A 19,955-nucleotide genomic window follows, 5' to 3' on the forward strand; every position below is an offset into this window, starting at 1 on the left:
AATGTCCTTGTATTCACCTTGCTTAATGTAGAATGATTTAGTTAGGATACAAAGTTCTGCTTTTAAGGATGCAGAGTTAGTAAATCTTGAAATCTGATGAAACACCAAACCATTATTGTCCATCTCTTGAATTGTTTTGCTGTTGTGGGGTCTTCTTTTGCTTTTTCTGCAACATCTGTGAGATTTGACATTTTGTTAAGAATGAGTATTGCAGTTGGGCACACATGACACAGTTGCTGCTGCTCTGTAGATATTTCAGTCAGAGTTACCCATTTGGAAATCATCTGGTAGCTGTTTTGGGCAAGCAAACCAGGTATTTTTGGACTGACTTCAGTAATGTCACAGTGAATGAAGGAGGACTTCAAACAAATGAAAAGTTTCATCACAGATGAAACTAGGAGCTTAAATAACTCAAAATAATTCTTGACATTGCATTTGTGATGCTTAGAATTAGTATAAGAGATCAAGAATAGTAAGTACATTATTTTTTAAATCTTGAACATTGTTTACTAATTTATTTTGAAACAGATATACTGATAAAATTCCTTGCTGAGGTACTGCAGCTTGGTTCACTGCCCCTGTTTTCATTATGAGAACTTCTACTTCTCTTTGAAAGCTAAATTATCTTTACAGTCTCCAGCTTTATTTTTTTTATACCCTTGCTCTTAGAATAATTTGCTCACTTGAGAAGTGATTGAGTGAACTGAAGTGAATTAAAGGCCATTTCAAATTACAGAGGTCTTAAGCGTCTGACCCTCAATGGGTCTGGGCGTATTGCTCATGAGGTTTTTGGAACCTTTTGTACTGAGCTAGTTCAAAAATTTAATTCATGTATTTGGTCTGTCTTGCCACTGTTTAGAATGATGGTTTTGGATTTTTTGATTGCCTCTTTATCAACCTTTCACATTTCACATGGTGAAAAATAATTCTCAGATACTGGACATAGCATTTGTACGCAGGGAAATTTTCTGTGAAGTGAAGGGCCTTTGTATTTGTGATAGGATACCTGACACCACGTTTTTAATGTTCACTGATATAACACCTCATTTTGATGATTTTTAAATAAAGATTATAGTTCCATGGAGAGATGTAAAGGCACTTTCAGGAGAGTAGTGTTGTAACATCTGGGCATTCAAAAGTTTAGACATGCCAATATTTTTGGAAAAGACATTTATGTCTTTCTCCTGAGTCTCGTATTTCATGATTGGTGTTTCCAACCTTGAGAGGGGAAGGAGGGAGGAAAGAATCTGTAAAATCATTCCTGTGTGAGAGTTTGGTGGAAGTGTAGCCCAGGACACGGCAGAGATATTTTGAGTTTTCTCTGGTCCTTCTACCTAGTATCATGATGCCTGGAGGGGCTGAGACCGCCTGTTGTCTCAGTGTTCAGGTGGGAAGCTCAGCTGCATACAGGGAATGCTGGCTAATGTGCAGACAGTGAGAAGAAGGTGCTCTACATTTATGACCCATCACTAGAGTCCCTTGATAAGATTCTCTAAGTTCTTGAGGTTGGTTTATGGAAACAAAATACACCGAAGCGAGTACGGTTTTTTTCTCTCTGGGAAAATGAAGTGTTAGTGACTGTACTTGGACTTGGTAGTGTTAGGTTAACAGCTGTACCGTATGATCTTAGAGGTCTTTCCCAGTCTAAATGATTCTGTGATTTTATATTTTCTGTCTGTCTTTCCAGTTATCTCCATCCTCCTTCTCCTGCCCTGAATTTCAAGCACCTTTGCTTTATTTGGACAATTTTGGAGATAAACCTTCTGGATTATACTTTTCCCACAATATCTGTAAAGCAAGTGTTCATCTAGGGGAATACATTGTTAGTGCCCCTGAGGAGAAAAGCTATAGGTTGATAAGGACAGTTGCAAGAGCCCCATGAGTGGGCTTCCCTAAAATTGAATGAATCTTTTAAGGGTGAGCTGTCTGGAATTACTTTGCATTTACTAGAGTAACTATATTGTTGTCAGCAGGTGCCCTGAAGGAGCTTTTACACAGTACTTTGTTTTTCTACAGCTCTGCTACGCACTTGCGCCCTTAAGAAAATGAGTGCTATTAGAAGAGCTGTACATGCATTTGCCAGGGCAAGTGGCCTTTATATACCCTTATACACATATCCAAAGTGTTGAAAGGTTAAAAAAAAAAAAAGAAAAAAAGATATATAACCTGAGAATTCAAGTACTTCATACATGCTGGGAATAGAGGCTTTTTTGTTTGATGGTTTTACTGCTCACATTTGATATTCCCTGCAGGTAAGATGGCACCAGTCAGGCTGTTAGCATAGGTTAACACACTGCTGTGTCCTCTGCATCCATCCCAAGCAGGGTAGTCTACAGTTATTGTCATACATCAGGGAAGTTATGAGCCATCTGTTCGAATTTAGAGCAAGATGCATCCAGGAAGGAATCAAGAGGTCCTTGAGGTGAAGAAAAGTATTTTAAAAAGCGTTCAAAACTATCCCTTCATTCTGAGTTGTATAGGCATATTCAAGAAAATTGCATTGTAGAGTTATAGTACTACTGTTGCTGCCGCCATCCTCCACTGTGGTGAATTATCAGCAGTGATCTGGCTGCAGGAATCTGATCTTTATTGTTTTCAGAAAAGTTACTTTAATTATTTCCACCTGGGATGCAGTAAGACATGAAAAAAATGCAGCTTAAAGCCTTAACACAACCATGAAGGTGAGAAAGCTTATTCTAAAGCATTGGCCATGCAGTTTTGATGAGAGTAATTTGCTTCTCCTTTTAGTGGGACCTGCTGAGAAGTCAGCAATTGCATTGTACTTTGGAGCTGCACCAGCAATTCTGCATAGTGTGGATGTTGAAGAGCAGTCACAGCAGACTGTAGGCAATGCTCAGCAAAAGCTAAACTCCTGTGCTTTTCTTGGTTTTGTAGGAAAACTAAATTGATGTGCATTCTACTCTTGCACCCAGATAGGCCAAAATTACATAGGAATTTTTTAAAAGTAGTTTAAAATATATATATTGTGACAGAATTCACTGTCTACCATGTTTTCTTCCTGTTATGTCTAGATATGTTTGATATCACAAGCCCAGCAGGAGCTGTTTTCTCCATGAGCTTGTATCCTTCGGTCAGATGCTCTAAAAAAACTTCACTGTAACTGATGAAAATTCGGAGCAGTTTTCTGCTTTTACAGGTTTAGTTTTTACAGTAAGCTGTTGATCTTGTAGATGAATGAAGAAAGAATGCTTCTATCCATAGACAGTTGAGTTGACTCTGTGTATAGATCTGCTGCTGCTATGGCTTTACGGATTGTGGTTTTGCTGGTAGAGCATATTCTGGGTCATACCTGGCAGGTTTGGGATTTTATATCCAAGGCCAGTTTCCAGAAAATTAAAATCACTTTTACTCTTCATTCTTTAATGAGCCTGTTTTTGCTTATCTGGTGCTGAAACTAAATAAGGATAATGTCTTAGTTTTACTCACAGACCATTTATATATAATTTGAATACTGTGGAGAATTTTAAATTTAGTTCATTTGCAAGTGTTTGTGGTCCCACGTATCTAGGTGTCCCGTTGAACATAAGTTTTAGACATTGTTGCTTGATTTAGGTTTTCATACATTCATTTTAGGTCCTACGAATCTTCAACTTACAGGTTTCAGAATAGATGAACACCTGCTAATCCTTCTGTGATGTTTAAGCTTTATTTCAGTGATTCTTGCAGCTGAAATTCTGTTTTGTCTTCAACAGAGACTGTACAGTTGGTGCTGTTTTGCAATGGAATGAAAATATTTTATGGGTGATAAGAGTTTGCAGCTTAAAATTAATGCTTTTGAAATTGCATAGCAGCCAGATGGAGGAGGGAAGGCAATGTAGAAAAGCAGTTGGTGAACACCCAAAAATCTTTAGTCTGGAGATGTATATTGGGCTTTAATTTGAAATTACATACTGCAAGGCAAAGTAACTCCTGGATCGGATTAAAATCTCAAGATTTATTGTCATGCAAAAAGTTGCAATGTGTTGAGATAGCTTTCAGAGGAATACTCTACTTGTAAACAACCTTGTCTGTCTTGGAACAGTATACTAACACAGTTGTTTGGTTTTCTGATTTTGCCCTTCACCCTTTAAGAGAAAAAGAATTGAATTCCGTGGACTATTCAGAGGCTTTTTTCTGCAAATAGCATTTCTTAATAAGTATCCCAAAACCTATGTAGTTGCATTTAAATTAATATAGGGCAGTTGAGTCTACTAAAAATGTTGGTTGGCATGAAGCAAAAGAAAAATAATTTGAGCTTTGCTTTACAGTTTGAAATAGGCAGCTTTATTTCTGAGTTCCCTTAAATAGCTTACAATGATCAAAGCATGTCAAAAAGTTTTAAAATAATTTCAAATGCATTAATAAAATTAATGTCGTTGAGATTCATATGTAGTTGTTTCATGCAAACAAAATTATTTAATCCACTGGTTCTTAATGTGCCTTTTAGCGTGAGTTATTTAATCTATGCTATGTATTGGAGCTAGAAATGAGAAAACTGCATGTGGAGTATGGATTTTAAATCATAAAAGTATTCATCAGAGCAAATAGCATAATTTTAATTAAAAGGTGCTTTGAAATATTACAAGAGCAGTTGATACCTCTTATGTCAGCCTGTCTGAAAAATATTATGGCACTGGTACTCTGGTGAGGTTAAATTTGAATTTTCATTATAAGGCTTTCTTATTAGTATTAAATAACTTGCCCTTTTCAAATGGTGACACATTGAAAGTTCAAGAAGGACTTACATTTTGCAGGATAGGGTATTTTAAACATGGTGAATTATTTTTGCAGTGGATTTCTAGCTAACTTCTTTTTGATTAGACTCCAGAACTGCATATTTTTTTCAATTGAAGTATTCATTATTCAGAAAAAAAGCTGGAAGACTGTTAATAATGAGCATATCCTTCTATATGCAACTTTTATAGTGATTTATAGAAATATGTATCATATGTTAATACAAATGTTGTATATATAACTAATATAATTATATATATTACATTAAAGTATATGTACTATATGCTATGTATATGATACACTTTAATGTAAGGATTATATATCAGTAATTTTATAAAGAATGCTTTGCAAGTGATAGTATTTAAGACCCCGTGAAAATACAGAAATTCAGTTAAATGAAATCTTGCCTCTGTAGTGATACACTGAAAAAGAAAACGTTTAAAACTTCAAGGTGGAGCTTCTGTGTTGATCACTGTAGTCCATTGCAAAAAATACAAAGAGGCATGCTCTCTGCCTTCTTACTTCCCTAAACATTTTGCTGTCTCTTGCTCTTCTCTTCTTGTTTCCTTGCAGGGACACCAGTGGATTTAATTTCTGTTCTTACATTTTTTGTTTCTCATAAGAGATTTAATACCTATTGGTTTGGGATACCATGCAACTAGGAAAGATCCCAGAGAATATTTGCTCAAAACCCTCACTTGTCACTCCCAGCTGCTGAGGATGAATAATGAATGGTAGAACATGACCACAAGATGTTTGTTTCAGGATGGAAGCAGTGATTCTAAAAGCGAGTTTTTTCCAAAGGAAGGTACTGTAGTCTGTGAAAGTACCACACTTCTTAGTCGTCCATATTATTTAAATTTCGGTAAGAATTTAATAGCTAACGAGCACGCACTGATTTTTATGTCATTTTTAGATCACTGAAAGGATAATTAAAATTATAAATAACTTAGCCTCCTGGTACATTAAGTATATAGACACATCATCAACCATAATTAAGAATTGTTTTTAGATTAAATCATTTTTACAAATAGTTATTTAATTTAGCAGGTTTGTCCTGTGGTTCAGTAAAGTCATCTGTCATTTCTCTCAGAGCTGTAGCTTGTGGAAAGGGCAGCTTTAACAACATTTAGTGAACTCTCATATTCAGGGCTGAGCTTCTGTCAGCTTTTATATTGTATTCTTCAGCACAGGCATGATTCATCAAAGCACTGAAGCTACAGTTAATATCCCCTTCAAGAGTTTCACAGCATTTGGAGCCCTAAATGCAGAGCACATTTACCTAGATCGTAACTAATAAAATCTAGTTAGTACATTGCCTGAGCAACACTGAGCAGAGCACTAAGAGCTTTTGCATTTTCCAGTTTTGAACTGTGTAGACTATCCTCAGTTAGTGTATTTATAGAAGTAGCCTGCTAAATCAGAGGTGATGATGGGGATGTGCTGGAAAGGAAAAAAGGGCTTATCTGTTCCTCTTCAAAAGCACACTTACTTCGTCTGTTGCTGAGACAGCTCAGTTGCATTTAAAAGTGAATCTCATGCACGATGAAGGGTGGTTACTGATAAATGTCTTTAGCACTGATAGGGGAGGCTTCTTTTGAAATAAATGCAATCTAGTCAGAAATCTGGTCCAGTATTTGAAAATGTTGTGAGAATCTTCATGAGTTTTTCTCGGGTTTGAAATACAAAGTTTTATTTTGCTTCACTGATGTGCCATGTATATTGCAGTTTGCCCTGGAGACTTATGATGTTGTGGGTATGATCTGATGGATGACTGTGTTAGTTTACTAGTTCTTATATCAAGAAATTATGAAATAAATGTATTTCATTATTTTGGTGTCTTAAAACTTGCTTTTAAGAACACAGTTTTGAAATGTTATTCATAACTTATATGGACGGTTCCATTGTGAACAGTGGACAAATACCATTCCCTGATGCATGGCGATTCAAATGTAAAGCATTATCCAAAAACATTATGATCAATTATTTCTGCTAGAGTAGTTACTGTCTTTTCTTTAATCTTATCTAAGTAGTTGTTTTCAAGTTTTGCTCTTCTCTGCTTTCAGAATTAATTGCATGAATTTGAGAGCATTTGCTGATTTCTTTTTATTTTTAAAAAAATCAAAATTTTCCCGAATGTCACATTGTTTATAAATTAAACAACTTTGAAAATACCTCTTCATTTTTTAAAACATTTTATACATACGGTGAACTTTACTTTCCTAGCTGTATTTTTTTAACTGGTTGTGGGAATGTGAAAGTCATATCATGTTTTCAAGTTCTCCTTCAAATGGCCAGTTCCTTAGAGAAAGCATTGTAAAGGACAAAGGAGAAGGTAGTCTCAGCTTGTCGTCGGTACTTCTTACTTGTTTGGAATGCTCTGTTCTGACAGTTTAGCACATAGCACATAGTTGTTTTGCATCAGAACCTAGCCAAGTATCATCCCCTTGAGTAGAGTTTTACTTCTCCACTTTCTGTACTACTTCAGTTCAGTTCTGAATTGTATGCCCGAAATACATTAGAGTTTTAATAGCATTCATCATATGTGGTTCTGTCCTTCTCAGAATGAAAGTTCAGTGAAGGTTCTAATTATATCTTTCAATCTTATGTATGTTTATTGTGTTTTCATGAGTGAGACTAGTAGATATCTCTAAGATTGAACAGAAGGGAGTTCTGAGTTTGAGGTTTCACTCTGATCTGCAGAGGCTGCATCTCCAGTTTGATTAGCACTGGGGAAACGTCTGACTTTTGTTACTCAGGATCAATTCTATTCTCACCAATCCTTCTTCCTGCCTCAAAATTTAAGATTTTTTTTCCCAGTTGTCCTGAGCCCACAATATAGAGTGTACTTAACTAAAAGCACCAAGTCTCTCAGTTGTTTGACCCATTAGGGAATAAGGCGGGCTCTGATGAACATATTTACTTTGCTTATAGTAGTTGATTCTGCTAGATGGAAATACCATATTATTAAATTCATGCTCATATTCTCCCAGGTAAACCCCACTTGATTAGCTGGTATCTGTGTTGCTGGGTTCCATTAGCAGCTTTTCTCTTTGGAGTAACTAATGTGCATTTCTTCTCAGTACTTTCCTGAAAATCAGGAAAACATGAAACTTCCACAAACCTAATTTATTTGAGATCTTTCTTAAGCAAATTTGGTTGAAATAAGCTAAAAGGATTAATACAAGTTCTGAGGAAGAGTGGGATAAAGAAGAGAGAGTGAAAATGGAAAGAATGGAGTGACAAACAAAATGCTTAGAATTATTTGTGTTTTCCTGTTGGCGAGATCACTGACAGAGAAAACTGGATGATGATGGTGATTTACGGAGGTAGATTTAACACTGTGTGAAAAAAATCACTCTGGCATGTCATTTTCTTGACTCAGAGCATGGTGTGAGTTCGGACCTTTTTCCTGAGTATGTTTTACTACATCTTACTCTTTTAAAGCCTGGTTTCTGAAGCTGAGTCATGTTTCCCTCAAATACTGGCAAGGCCAATTGGTAGTAGTAAGATTTTGCTTGTCACAAAATTGATCCAAAATACATGCATTCTTGCACCCCACAATGAATAAAGGAATTTGTTTAGAATTTATGAATTTTGTTAGATACTGAGGATCATATTTTTTTTTTGTGTCAGACTGTGAAGTCCAGAATCTCAAGAATTCTTTGTGGTGTAGAAAAGTTGAATATTTGCTGAAGGAAGAACAGCGTTATTTCTGTTGTCAACCTCACTTTCCTCAAGCTTATATCTTATCTCCCCCTTATTCCTTTCAGCCAGTGTAGCAAGTTGTGCTGTGATGTCTGGGAACTGTGTTGGGAGCTGATCAGCTGAGTTGTCCTCTGTGGATGCTCACTTTCCTGAGGAGCATTATAAGCCAATCTACCTCTTCCAGTAAACAGAAAGCAAACAGTACTGTACTGGAAGTGAGACAACTCCCCTTATTTAGAAATACCATGAAACTAAGGTGAAAAACAGTGGATTCTTTGTGGGATTTTTTGCTTTTGTTTTACGCATAGATGCTTTTCTCTTTCCACTGCAATAAAGATTATGGAAAAAATGCTTCTAAAAGCATCAGGGATAAAGAAGAACAAAGAGAAATGATCTAATAAAGCAATGACTTCCCACAACCATTTGTGTTAAATTCTGTGAAAGGGCAGGTCACAAGGACTAATTCCTAACATGTGTTCCTGGAGCAGTTAATGCTGGAATACATGTGTTTTGTTTGTAATAAGGGAATACACTGGAATAATTTCAGGAAGTACTAATAACTGAGCAATTAATAAACAAGAATTGCAGTATAATTAGGCTAAATGTCTTTATGCAAACCTTCTTTCCCTCAGATAAACCAACAGCCACAAAAGAAAGATCCCCAGTTCAGTGTCAGGATTGTAGTAGTTGGACTTTAAGATGAGGAGGTATCTCCAAAAAACCCTTATATCAAAACACAAGAATAGAATCAGGGTACTGATGTAAGTTGTGATGATTTGAATATTGCTTGGAGTTCTGAAAACTTTCTTTGAAGAAAGGGTGTTGATCTGTGGAAACACCTTCCCAAGACCCAGAAGCTTAGCATACCACCTCCAGTCTCCAAACTCTCTAGCTGTGTTTGAAGGTGCCTGCACAGTGCTTTGTTTAGACTTGCTGATTTCTGAAAAAGAGAGCCCCTATTTTACTAGCGTCACCTAAATTTTCCTGCAACACCAGATTGTAGAAAATGTAGAGAAAAGAATGAGTAAGGAGCATATAAAATAAGTTTCTACTTACGTGCGGAAATGAAGTTACCAAGCGATAAGGAAATGTAAAATTCCATTCTGGATTAACAAGACTCCTTGGTTACTGATTACTTAGTGATCATCATCTAGCTTTAAGTGTTACTCTTGGAACATTTATAGAATCATAGAATGGTTTGGGTTGGAAGGGACTTTAAGGATCATCTAGTTCCAATCCCCCTACTGTGGGGAGGGATACCTTCCACTAGACCAGGTTACTCAGAGCCCCATCCAACCTGGAGCTCTGAACAAGTCAGGACTGCCTTTTCTGAGCTTGGCCACTTCTACAGTCTATAGTCTCATAAAAGAATCTTGTTTCCATTCAACACAGACATAGTATTTGTGACTTAACTGGAGGTTTGTACCTTCCAATAATGAAAATATTCCATTGTCTTTTTTAAACATCTCACCTTCCTGTCCCAGTGGTCAGCTGGATTTTTTGTAGTAGCTTTAACAACTTTTCCAGATCCTTTTGGCACACTATAAGTGTCCAGTGAGGTACTACGCATTATAAAGGCTGTGGGAGGTTTTGGCCTCTGCCCTTTAATATGATCTCAGAGATGTTAGAAATCTTTAAGTGATGCACTGCCATTAGAAGGGCCAGGAGGTGTCTTCCCTCTTACCATTTAAAGCTTAGACCTTTCTTTGTCAAGGTGACTCATTCTGGTGAGGTTTGAGAAAAGAAATGATGTATTTGGTAATCTAGATGTGATAAGATTCTCTTTGTCTTTTATTGTGGGGACAAAAAAAACAAAAACAGTGAGAAAGCACTTCTTTTTTTAGGGAGATGAAAGCCCCTGTGGTATTCTGCGCACTATAGGTCTTGCTTCTGTGTATCAAAGCAGAGATGGATTCTTACATACGCATAAAAAAATTAGGAAGGAGAAAAAGAAGTAAATATTCGAAAAGACAAAAGCAAAGAGTTGTAATTCAAATGGCCAATTTCAGACAAATGGAAGTAAGAAAGTGCCAGTACACCCACTCTTTGAAGAAGGATGTGTAAATTCTGCTAAGTAGGACATCTAGAAGAACTAAGAAGGTGCTGTGTACAAAAAGTATATATGCAAGCCTGTGTTTAAGAAGCAAGACTTTACAGAGAATCATTGGGTTTGGGAGAACTGAGAGAATGAGAACCATCCAGGATGACACAGATATTGTGAAGAGAGTATTTGCTCAGTTTTCACCTGGCTGAATGCTGGGGTCCCAAGTGTCTAAAAGAAATGCAGGTATTTCTAGAAAGTACATTAAAATAAGCTGATAAGTTCACAGGCAGTGGTTCAGTCAGAAGAGCTGGAGGAATTCAAAGGTGAAAGCTGATGCTAAGAGTGTTTATTGAAATTTTGAAATCTTGGACAGGGAAGGGTAGCAAGCATTGTCTTCCAAAGTGATGCACTCAGGTCTGCTGAGAATAAATGGCATTCATCTTACCCAGGAGTATCTGATATTACCTAGCTAGACAAAGTTATTAAAGTAACTGGATCACTGATCAGTCTGTCACTTTGTCTATTATAGAAGAAATAAGCCTGAACTATAGAAAGCAGAATGATCTGGTGTTTTGTGTAAATCTTGTTGAACGAATCTTGTTCTTTAGCATGTGACAGTGGGAACGGTTTATAGGAATAAGCTTCTGGAATGTTGTTCTTATGAGTTACTCTAGAAATCTTAACTCTTTTAATACATCCAAAGAAAAAAATCTGTACAAAGTGAACTGGGATTGAGTTTTACTTGTTACAGACTGTTAGTAAGTTCCTAGTGTGCATCATGAACATCAGTTTTGAAAATCATGACTGACTTCCTGTCTTTTCAGAATTGAATGGAATCTTTCTAGAAACAAACAAACAAAAAAATGGAGGCATTATGTACTGCAAAAACTACTCTATGTGTAAAATCATTATATAATGGGAAATTACCAGTGAGAGATGAAATTTTGTTCAGAAGTAATGAAACTTTAAATAAGAAACATGAGTGATTTTTTTCTAAAATACGCTAAGTTTTCCTTTCACATTATGTGTCTTTTTGAAAGATACTGGTGGTATGGTTAAGGCACTTTATCTAAATACAATGTGTTTTTCTGGTAAAACACACTGATCTGTGACTTCTACAGGGAAAGCGTGAAGGGAATTTTTTATGACAGTGATATGACATATTTTAGTACTTAATTGAAACTTACGCTTGAAATATATTTTAAGAAAATGAAAAAGTTTTTTTTGTTTTACTCTATAGGCTTGCTGATGAATGGGAAAATGATATGGGAGTTCATTCTTTAAAGTTTCCATCAGAAACATGTTTGGAACTATTGTTGATACTGGGTTTGAGTACTACATCTCTGCCACCTTCACTTCGATGCATGAACTCTTTTCAGGTAAGGAGCAGCTTCTGTTTCAATGTAAAGGTGTTACTTTTGGAAAAAGAGATCCCTGGAGGCCATAGACCCTTTCAGAGAGTTTGTGTTTTGCAGTTACGTGACTCGCCATTATATTAAGATGTTGACCAAGGTGGAAAATGCCACTGGATTTTTAAACAGTTCATTACAGTTTAAAGTGATGAAATTTAAAGAAATTTCATCAAACTTAGGCTGCTGCAGCTAGAATCATTATAAAAAATCTTATGGGTAAAAAAAATCCTCAGAAAAAAAATTAAGATTTCCAGTGGTAAAAGCATTCTTCTGTATGTTGATTTGGAAGTTCTCAGCAATCATAGAAAATTTTCAAAGGAAACATTGTTACAGGCATGTTAAATTGTGATCTTTATTTCTTTGGTAATGTGGTTGGAGAGTATGATTTTTACAAATGCAATAGAGACAGCTGAATTCATGATGTCATGACATAGCAACTCAGCCTTTTTATGATGCTTCTGTCTTCCCCTGTAGTTACATAGTCCATCAGTTGAGTATTGATGCAAATCTAAAGTAACCAGCTGTTGAGCAGGAAGTGTACTGAGTCTGTGTTTGTTCTGGCAGCTATAAAAGGATCATGATCTTAGTGGGACTGAGTGTCCTTAACAGTTTCTAACATGAAATCAGGTAGCTTCTATTTGTCTGTATTTCCTGTTTGTACTTGAGGCACATTTAATTAGTTCCTGAATTATGTTTACTGAAAAATAGTCTTTTTGTAGATTTTGAAGCAAAAAAAAAAGGTTGTTAAACAAAATCAAGTAATTGACTTCAATAGACTTACACTGATGTACAGCTGCTGAAAACTCCTGTTTTAGGAAATAGGTACCTGCATTGTTTCTTGCTTTACATCTTGTGTGCTTGGAAACGGAATCTGTATGTGGTGATCACTTGGGTACAGCAGCAGCCACTGATCACTTCAATATTGTTTTAATACCCAAGGTCAGAATTGTTATGGGGTTGTACATTCAGAGGCCATAAAATTGAAGAATCTCCTGAATGCTGATAGATTGCAATAATTATGAATTTCAAGGATTGGCAGTAAGTTGAGTAGTCTGTGTTTCCTATTAAGAAGTGAACATTTTGGTTGTCTAATCCAAGAGGATGTATCCCTTGTCTCTTGCATTACCAGTAATCTGTGGTAAAGTCTTTCGTGCTTTACCCGTGTCAGGTTAAATAGGAGTCTCTTCCTGTATGCCGAGGCTGTATGTCCTGTATTGTTTCTGTGCGTGCTCAGTCCCATGTTGTGTATTCGGGATTCCCTTTGATTTGCTTATGGGGTAGCGGTAGGAAGTGATAGATGTCTGTCAAGTGGTGTTTTTACCTCAGAGTACACAAAACATCAGACTTTTCTTTTTTGCCTTGACTGACTCTGCATGATTGTGCTTGATTGCTCCTGGGTAATTGTAGCTTTGTGAGGCTGTCTCTGTAAAGAAACCATTGCTCTAGAGGCATATGGTGCAGGTCCTGGAACGTAGGGTTATGTCAGCCATGGGGTGGCACATCCCCATGCCTCCCCCGGAGACCATCTGACCATGGCCTTTCAACCCCAGATTTCTGTGGAACAGGTGAAAGCAAACAGTAATGAGCTAAGCTCATTTACTGAGCACTGGCCTGCACAGACCATGGTTTTCCTGCCTTTGTGCCAAAGTTGGCAGTATGACAATGTCCTGTCTTTCACAGCAACAGACTGCAGTTTTTGAAAAGCCCAAGTTCAGAAACCTGCTCTGCTAAGATAATGTTCTATTTTGCCAAGTGAGAGGAAAGGAAAATGGCTTTTTTGATGCAATTTTGTGACTCCAAATGTCACTCTCCTTGGCAGACAGTCAATATCACCAAGTGTTTGTCCTAGAGGGCAAACACTGTCCAGTAAAATATTGTTTTATTTATTTTTATCCATATAAACCTTGTTTGGATCTCAGTGAGTGAATCCATGAAGCAGAAACAAAGTTTGCCCAAGCTTTTCCCTGATGCTTTATAATAGTTCTAAAGCCTTATAGTTTGCTGGGTTTTTTATTGGCCTGCTTCTTCATGTTCAGCGAATACTAGAATTACAGATCCTAGTTTTTCTGTATTTTTCTTGGAAAAAGTTGGCAAGATCTAAAGAGAGCTTGAATAGTGATACTAAATTGTGCTGTTGCCTGGGCATAAGATTACACTGCATCCAAAATAGTGAAGATTGTGAGCCAAAAAGTGAGTAATGAAAGGGCACTAATTGAAAACTGATATTTCATGTATCTTAATGGCGTAATGGCAAAATGACAGAACTAGTTATGCTTTATTTTGTAGCAGACCTTAATCTGGCAGTTGTCTAGAAAAAATTAAAACACTTTAATTCTATATTACAATCAAATTTGTATTTGAACCGGAAATAATTGCAGAGTTCTCTATTATCAACACAGTGGGACAATGGCAGTCTTGTTCAACAAGGTTGCCAGGCTCTTGCAACTGAATGCTGGAGGAATTAGAGGCAAAAAAACGACCCCAGAAAGTGCCAGAGTTTTCTCCTTTCATATATATATGTTTGCACTGTTGGACATATGGTGAGGAGTTAAATGGACCACTGCTTTTTACTGGTGCTTTTCTTTATGTTTTCATACAGTATTTGGAAATGTATCTAACAGGAAGCTCTAATGTAATGATCTAAAAGTTACAGTTCAACTCCTGATACCCTGTCAGGATGGCTTTTAAAAATTCAATTTTTTTTTTAATTAGGTAACCAAAATGATCTCATTGACACCCATGTTTTTTGAGAATGTATTTACCCTCTCTCCCAATTATATTACAGTACTGCAGTGTTGACAAGCCAAAATATTAGTTGGTATGCATCTGCATTGGGTGATGCTTTGGCTGTAAAAAGCACACAAAGGAAATCTGCTTAGTTGCTAATAATCTGTAATAAACTCTGTTCTGCCTTATGCTTTAGAGGTTCTCTCTGGGACTAGCTTAGCAGACTCTGTATCAGTGCTGAGACATAAATTACATTTTATTTTCCATTGGTGTGCTACTCCTTAGTAACATAATATTTGAAATCACTTTTCAATTCTGTTTTGACCCCGTAAAGATCTTTCAGTGTGATTTATGTTGCTAGAGGAGCCTGGAAGAGAAGAACAGAAGCAGACTGTGCTACATAGCTCTGCTGAGTTACAGATGCTCACTACAGCCAGCTTGTAAGTTTCCCAGGCTGTTGAGCCTAGGTACTAGGTTGTCTTTGGCTCACCTCTCATTTCACCTGAACAATTGCAGTGATATTTTTTTGGTGGACTGTAGAGAGTTAAATCTTGAGAAGCCTGAGCCTGTAAACTCTGAAGTACCAAAGTGGATAGACTGTTTCTTGCTTGTTGATGGCAGCTCCCGGGTTTACTGGAGTACATGGTTTTTCAGCCCTGACTAGTTCCTTCCCAGGCTTGTAATACCTCACCCATACTAAGGATGTCTCAGATCAAGGTAATAGGATTGACTGAGGCACTTGATACTTACCCTGGAGCAATGAGAAAAGCAGTAAGAAGGGAGAGAGGAGTTTGGTACTAGAAAAGATTAATTTTTTTAGTTTGCTTTTGCTCTGAGCATCATTTTGCTGCTTTCTCTTCAGCTCCATTACACTGCACGGAAAGCTGTGTTACCTTATTACACACTCAATCTATATGGCTGTCCACCCACCTGAGCTGTCAGCTCTTTGCTTTAGGAATGGTTGGGCTTTATCTTGTGTGTTATTCTTAATACTTGCAAACACTTGTAGCTAGCACCCACTTACCATGTACTTTATCACAGAACTGCTCGGTTGCTACTTCTCAGCACAGTCTCAGACGCTGTGTTGGTATTTCAGAGCCTACAGCACAAAACAGTTAACACAGGGAGATGCTTTAAAGTGACAAGTAATCTCTGCTGTGTTTTTCTAACCTTATCTCATCTTTCTCTGAATTCAAGCACAGGGAACAGAAGATGTCCTGGATATTGAACTCTTATGATGATGTATGGGGCTGTTGAGCACATTTTCTCTCACTGCCGTTTTTGTGGGAAACCAGGCATTTTACTTCCCCTATCAAGGCACTAGTCATAAGGCCACAGACTATAAACAACAGTTTTTTGAGTTAAACAGATTATGGTTTTATTTTTACTTTTACAGTTGCATGAAATTGAAGGAGGATTGTGGTTAAGAACTGCTGAGCTGTTTCAAAATTTTGTTTCAAATAGCTTGTAATAGTTTTTGGAGCTGCACCCAGTGGCCCTGGTAGCTGTCAGTACACTGTCTGCTTTGGTTAAGAGAAATGAAGCCGCTGTTTAACAAAAAAATTTAAAAATGTTCATTCTACCATTGCAGTAGGAATCCCTAGTGGTGTCTCTTAAGGAAAAACTCATTGGCAGTTATTTTGTTTTCAAAAAAGAAGGAAAACTCAAGATTTCTCATAGAACAGCCTGTCTAGTTCTCTGTCATTTAGTCTCTTAATGTAGTGCAGGAATCTTGCTAAAGGCAACAGGTTTAGAAATACAGAATATGAGTTGCTCAGAAAATATAAGAATGAATAAATACAGTATTCATTATAGTTTAGTAGCTCAAGTAGACGAGTATCAAAAGGGTCATGGAAAACAAAATATAAAATTGCTGCTGTCTCTCAGGTCTATGCTTGGTCCAAACTAAAGTGTCCCTTGATATTTGGTGGTTTTTAATATTGATATTTTATATATGTGTCTCTATATGTATGAAAAGCAATTTCAAAATCATTTATTGCAAGAAGTTAGCTGAAAATAAGATTTACCTGTGTCTTCTGACAATCCTTTCTGAAGCTAACAGCTGACTAAAATTTACAAAAAATCAGTTCAGTTTTTCCATCTCTTCTGGGCATTTGGAGCTAGAGAAGATGCACGTATTCTTTTAAGCTGGATTCCACTCCTTTGGAGCACTGTCAAACAGCAGCAAAGACAGGACAAAGATACAAGAAAAGAAAATAAAATATAGAGGGAAAGAATGACTTTCAAAATACTGTCTTTTATTAAACTATCCCTGAAAGGAAAAGTCAATAAGTGAATTTATGCTGTAAAATGGCTTATTATCCCTTTAAACATTTTTTAGAATCACAGGCTATTACTTGCCTAGTGAAGATCTCCTACAAAATTAATTATAGGTCTGAACATGTATATTGTGTAGTATTTCACAGACAAAGGATGAGTTCACGGGTATGGTACAAATTTTAAAAAATATTTCTCTCAAGCTTGCAACTGCCTATGTCTCTGAAACTTCTGCATGAACATTGACAATATTATGAAGCAACCACTGCAAATACATTACAGTCTCTGTTTAAATACAGTCATGTTTGTTTTCCTTAGTGGACTGATTCTTTATAATGTAAGCTGCAATGAACAAACCCAGAGTATTTAGTGCCAGCCTCTTTTGGCTACTCAGATTTTACCCAAAATAAAGATATTTGGATTTTGCGGGTTAGTATAAAAGTGTGTGCTATGTGCTTTTTGTATTTTCAACTAACTCAGATAGGTTTCCAGGATGACACAGAATGGATTTTTTTCTGTTTTATTTGTGATCATTATGTGTAAGTTTTTAAGTTTAATTTCAAACTATTTCTTTTAAACAGGAAAAAAGTCCCCAAACCTTATATACAAAAACAGATGCAGTTTTGCAAAATATACATAGAAATATTTCAGCGGCTTTTAAATAAAAGAACTTATAATGTGCATATTTGGGAGTTTTTAAATGTTTGTTTGCATTTAATAAGAGCCATAATAAATCTATTGAAACACTGTGGAATAATTAGAAAAAAAATTATAAAACTGTATGAACAAATTAAAATATAGAATTATGAACAAATGCTTCCAAAAGCAAAGGATATTAGTTAGTGTTTCAATGACAAATCTGAATACTACTTTGCAGACTTATAGAGATTTCTATGTTCAATGAAGAAATTATTATTTTGCTGCTGCTTAAATTTTCCATATTAAGTTGATTTCTATTATGTCACTCAGGTTATCTTGGTCTTCACTGTAAGCTATCTTTTAAAAGTATCTCTGGAGCATTCAAGTGTATGTCTTGGACACTGAGACTGTAATTTTCTTTTGTTGTTAACCTCAGTCTCAGAAGGAACAATTTTTTAATTGAACTATAATTAATATTTTTACATCCTTGTTAAATCTGTACCAAAAATGTTTCATACTAATTCTGCATACACTTTATTAAAGCATAATGTCTCCTGGCTGAGAACTGTTCATCTCTGTATATGCAGGAGCTTATTGAACAATGTCCATATGTCCTTGTGTACCCCTATATGACTCATCCATATCTGCAGCACAGGTTCACATTTCTAGGCTAAGGTTTTGTGATATCTATGGCTGCTTGGGACATGCTGAGGGGAAGGTATTATTTCACTTATCTAATATGTGGCATTGCTACATTTCCTCTAATGGGAAGGAGCTGCCCATTTTTATTGGCCTGAAACAGAGTGAAATCAATCATGTGCAAACCTAAACTGAAGCTATGAATGGCAAATATGCAAGCCGAGCTTACTTGTGGAAGCTCAACATTTTGTGATTGTTTCTTTGCTCAGTGGTGGAAAATCAGAACGTTGACAGCAGTGGCCCTAAACTGAGATTCAAAATTTGTCATCAGTTTCCCAGAAAAAGGTAAATGGTTCTTTTCTTCCAAGGCAGCTCTCAAGTAAAGAGGAAATCAGAGGGGGGGAACCTGCACTTATCATAAACAAAAGTAGATTAAAAAAAAACCCCATGAGCTCCAAGTAAGAAGCAGTGAACATGTAGTATGAAGGCAAGTGCCTCCTCTGGAAGTATGGTCTCCTGCTGCTTGAGAGGGAAGATTTTCTGGAAGAACAACTCATTTCTGTGCAGTTTCCTTTGCCTAGAATATGGCAAAAGCCACCTGTTACATAAGCATCTGGTAATACAATTCAAGGCAGTTTTCTTAGAAAAGATATTCAGATATGTCATTGTGGGGGATTGACCTTGGTTGCCCACCAAAGCTACTTTATCACTTCTCTCTTCAGCTGGACAGGGGAGAGAAACTAAAATGAACAGCTCTTGGGTCAATGAAAGGGCAGGAGGAAATCACCAGCTACTGTCATAGGCAAAACATATTTGACTTGGGGAAATAAATTGAATTTGCTAGGAATCAAATCAGAGTAGGATAATGAGAAGCAAAACCAAATCCTGAAAATATTTACCCCCAAGTCCTCCCTTTTCAGCTTGAGCTATATTCTCAATTCTTTGACAACTCCTCCTAGCAGTTCAAGGATAGGGAGAATGGGGGCTGTGGTCAGTTCACCACACATTGTCTCTGCTGCTCCTTCCTTCTCAGGCAGAGGACTCTCACACATTTCCCCTGATCCAGTGTGGGTTCCCTCCCATGGGAGACAATTCTTCATGAACTTCTCCAACATGGGCCCTTCCCACAGGCTGCAGTTCTTCATTAACTGCTCCAGTGTGGGTCTCTTCCATGGGGTGCAGTCCTTCAGGAACAGGCTGCTCCAGTGTGGGTGACCCATGGATTGAGAAGCCCTGGCAGAAAACCTGCTCCAGTGTGGGCTCCTCTATCCTCGTGTCCATCCAGGAGCCTGCTCCAGCGCAGGCTTCCCACAAGGTCACAGCCTCCTTTGGGCATCCGCCTGCTCAGGTGTGGGATCCTCCATGGGCTGCAGGGAAATCTCTGCTCCAGTACGTGGAACACCTCTCCTTGTTCTTCACTGGCCTTGGTATCTGCAGAGCTGTTCCTCCCACAAATGCTCACTTCTCTCTCCCAGATTGTTGAATAGGTTTTTTCTCCCTTCTTAAGTCTGTTATCCCAGGGGCACAACCACCACCACTGATAGGGTTGGCCTTGACCAGCTGTGGGTCCGTCCTGGAGCCAGCTGGCACTGGCTGTGTCAGACATGGGGGAAGTTCTGGCAGTCTCTCACAGAAGCCACCCCTGCAGCCTTCTGCTAACAAAACCTTGCTATGCAAAATGAATACAGTCATTTACCATTTAGATGTGAATGTACAATTAACTGCTGGGATCCAGTTTAGATGGTCTAGTATAGCCTGTAAATAAACTGCTTGAA

The 19,955-nt window shown here is 37.2% G+C and overlaps 1 protein-coding gene across 1 annotated transcript in view; it reads left to right on the forward strand.

Annotated features, from left to right (window-relative positions):
• The window catches only part of UBE3D (ubiquitin protein ligase E3D), a 78,452-nt gene that overhangs the window by 34,237 nt on the left and 24,260 nt on the right, over positions 1-19,955 (forward strand). The window contains exon 9 of the mRNA XM_066179628.1: positions 11,727-11,865. Coding sequence (XP_066035725.1) covers positions 11,727-11,865 — 139 coding nt within the window. The remainder of the gene's footprint in view (positions 1-11,726; positions 11,866-19,955) is intronic.

The sequence above is a fragment of the Chamaea fasciata genome, unplaced genomic scaffold (genome assembly GCF_029207755.1).
Source record: "Chamaea fasciata isolate MVZ Bird 193981 ecotype frontalis unplaced genomic scaffold, bChaFas1.0.hap1 SCAF_3, whole genome shotgun sequence".
Lineage (NCBI taxonomy): Eukaryota > Metazoa > Chordata > Aves > Passeriformes > Sylviidae > Chamaea > Chamaea fasciata.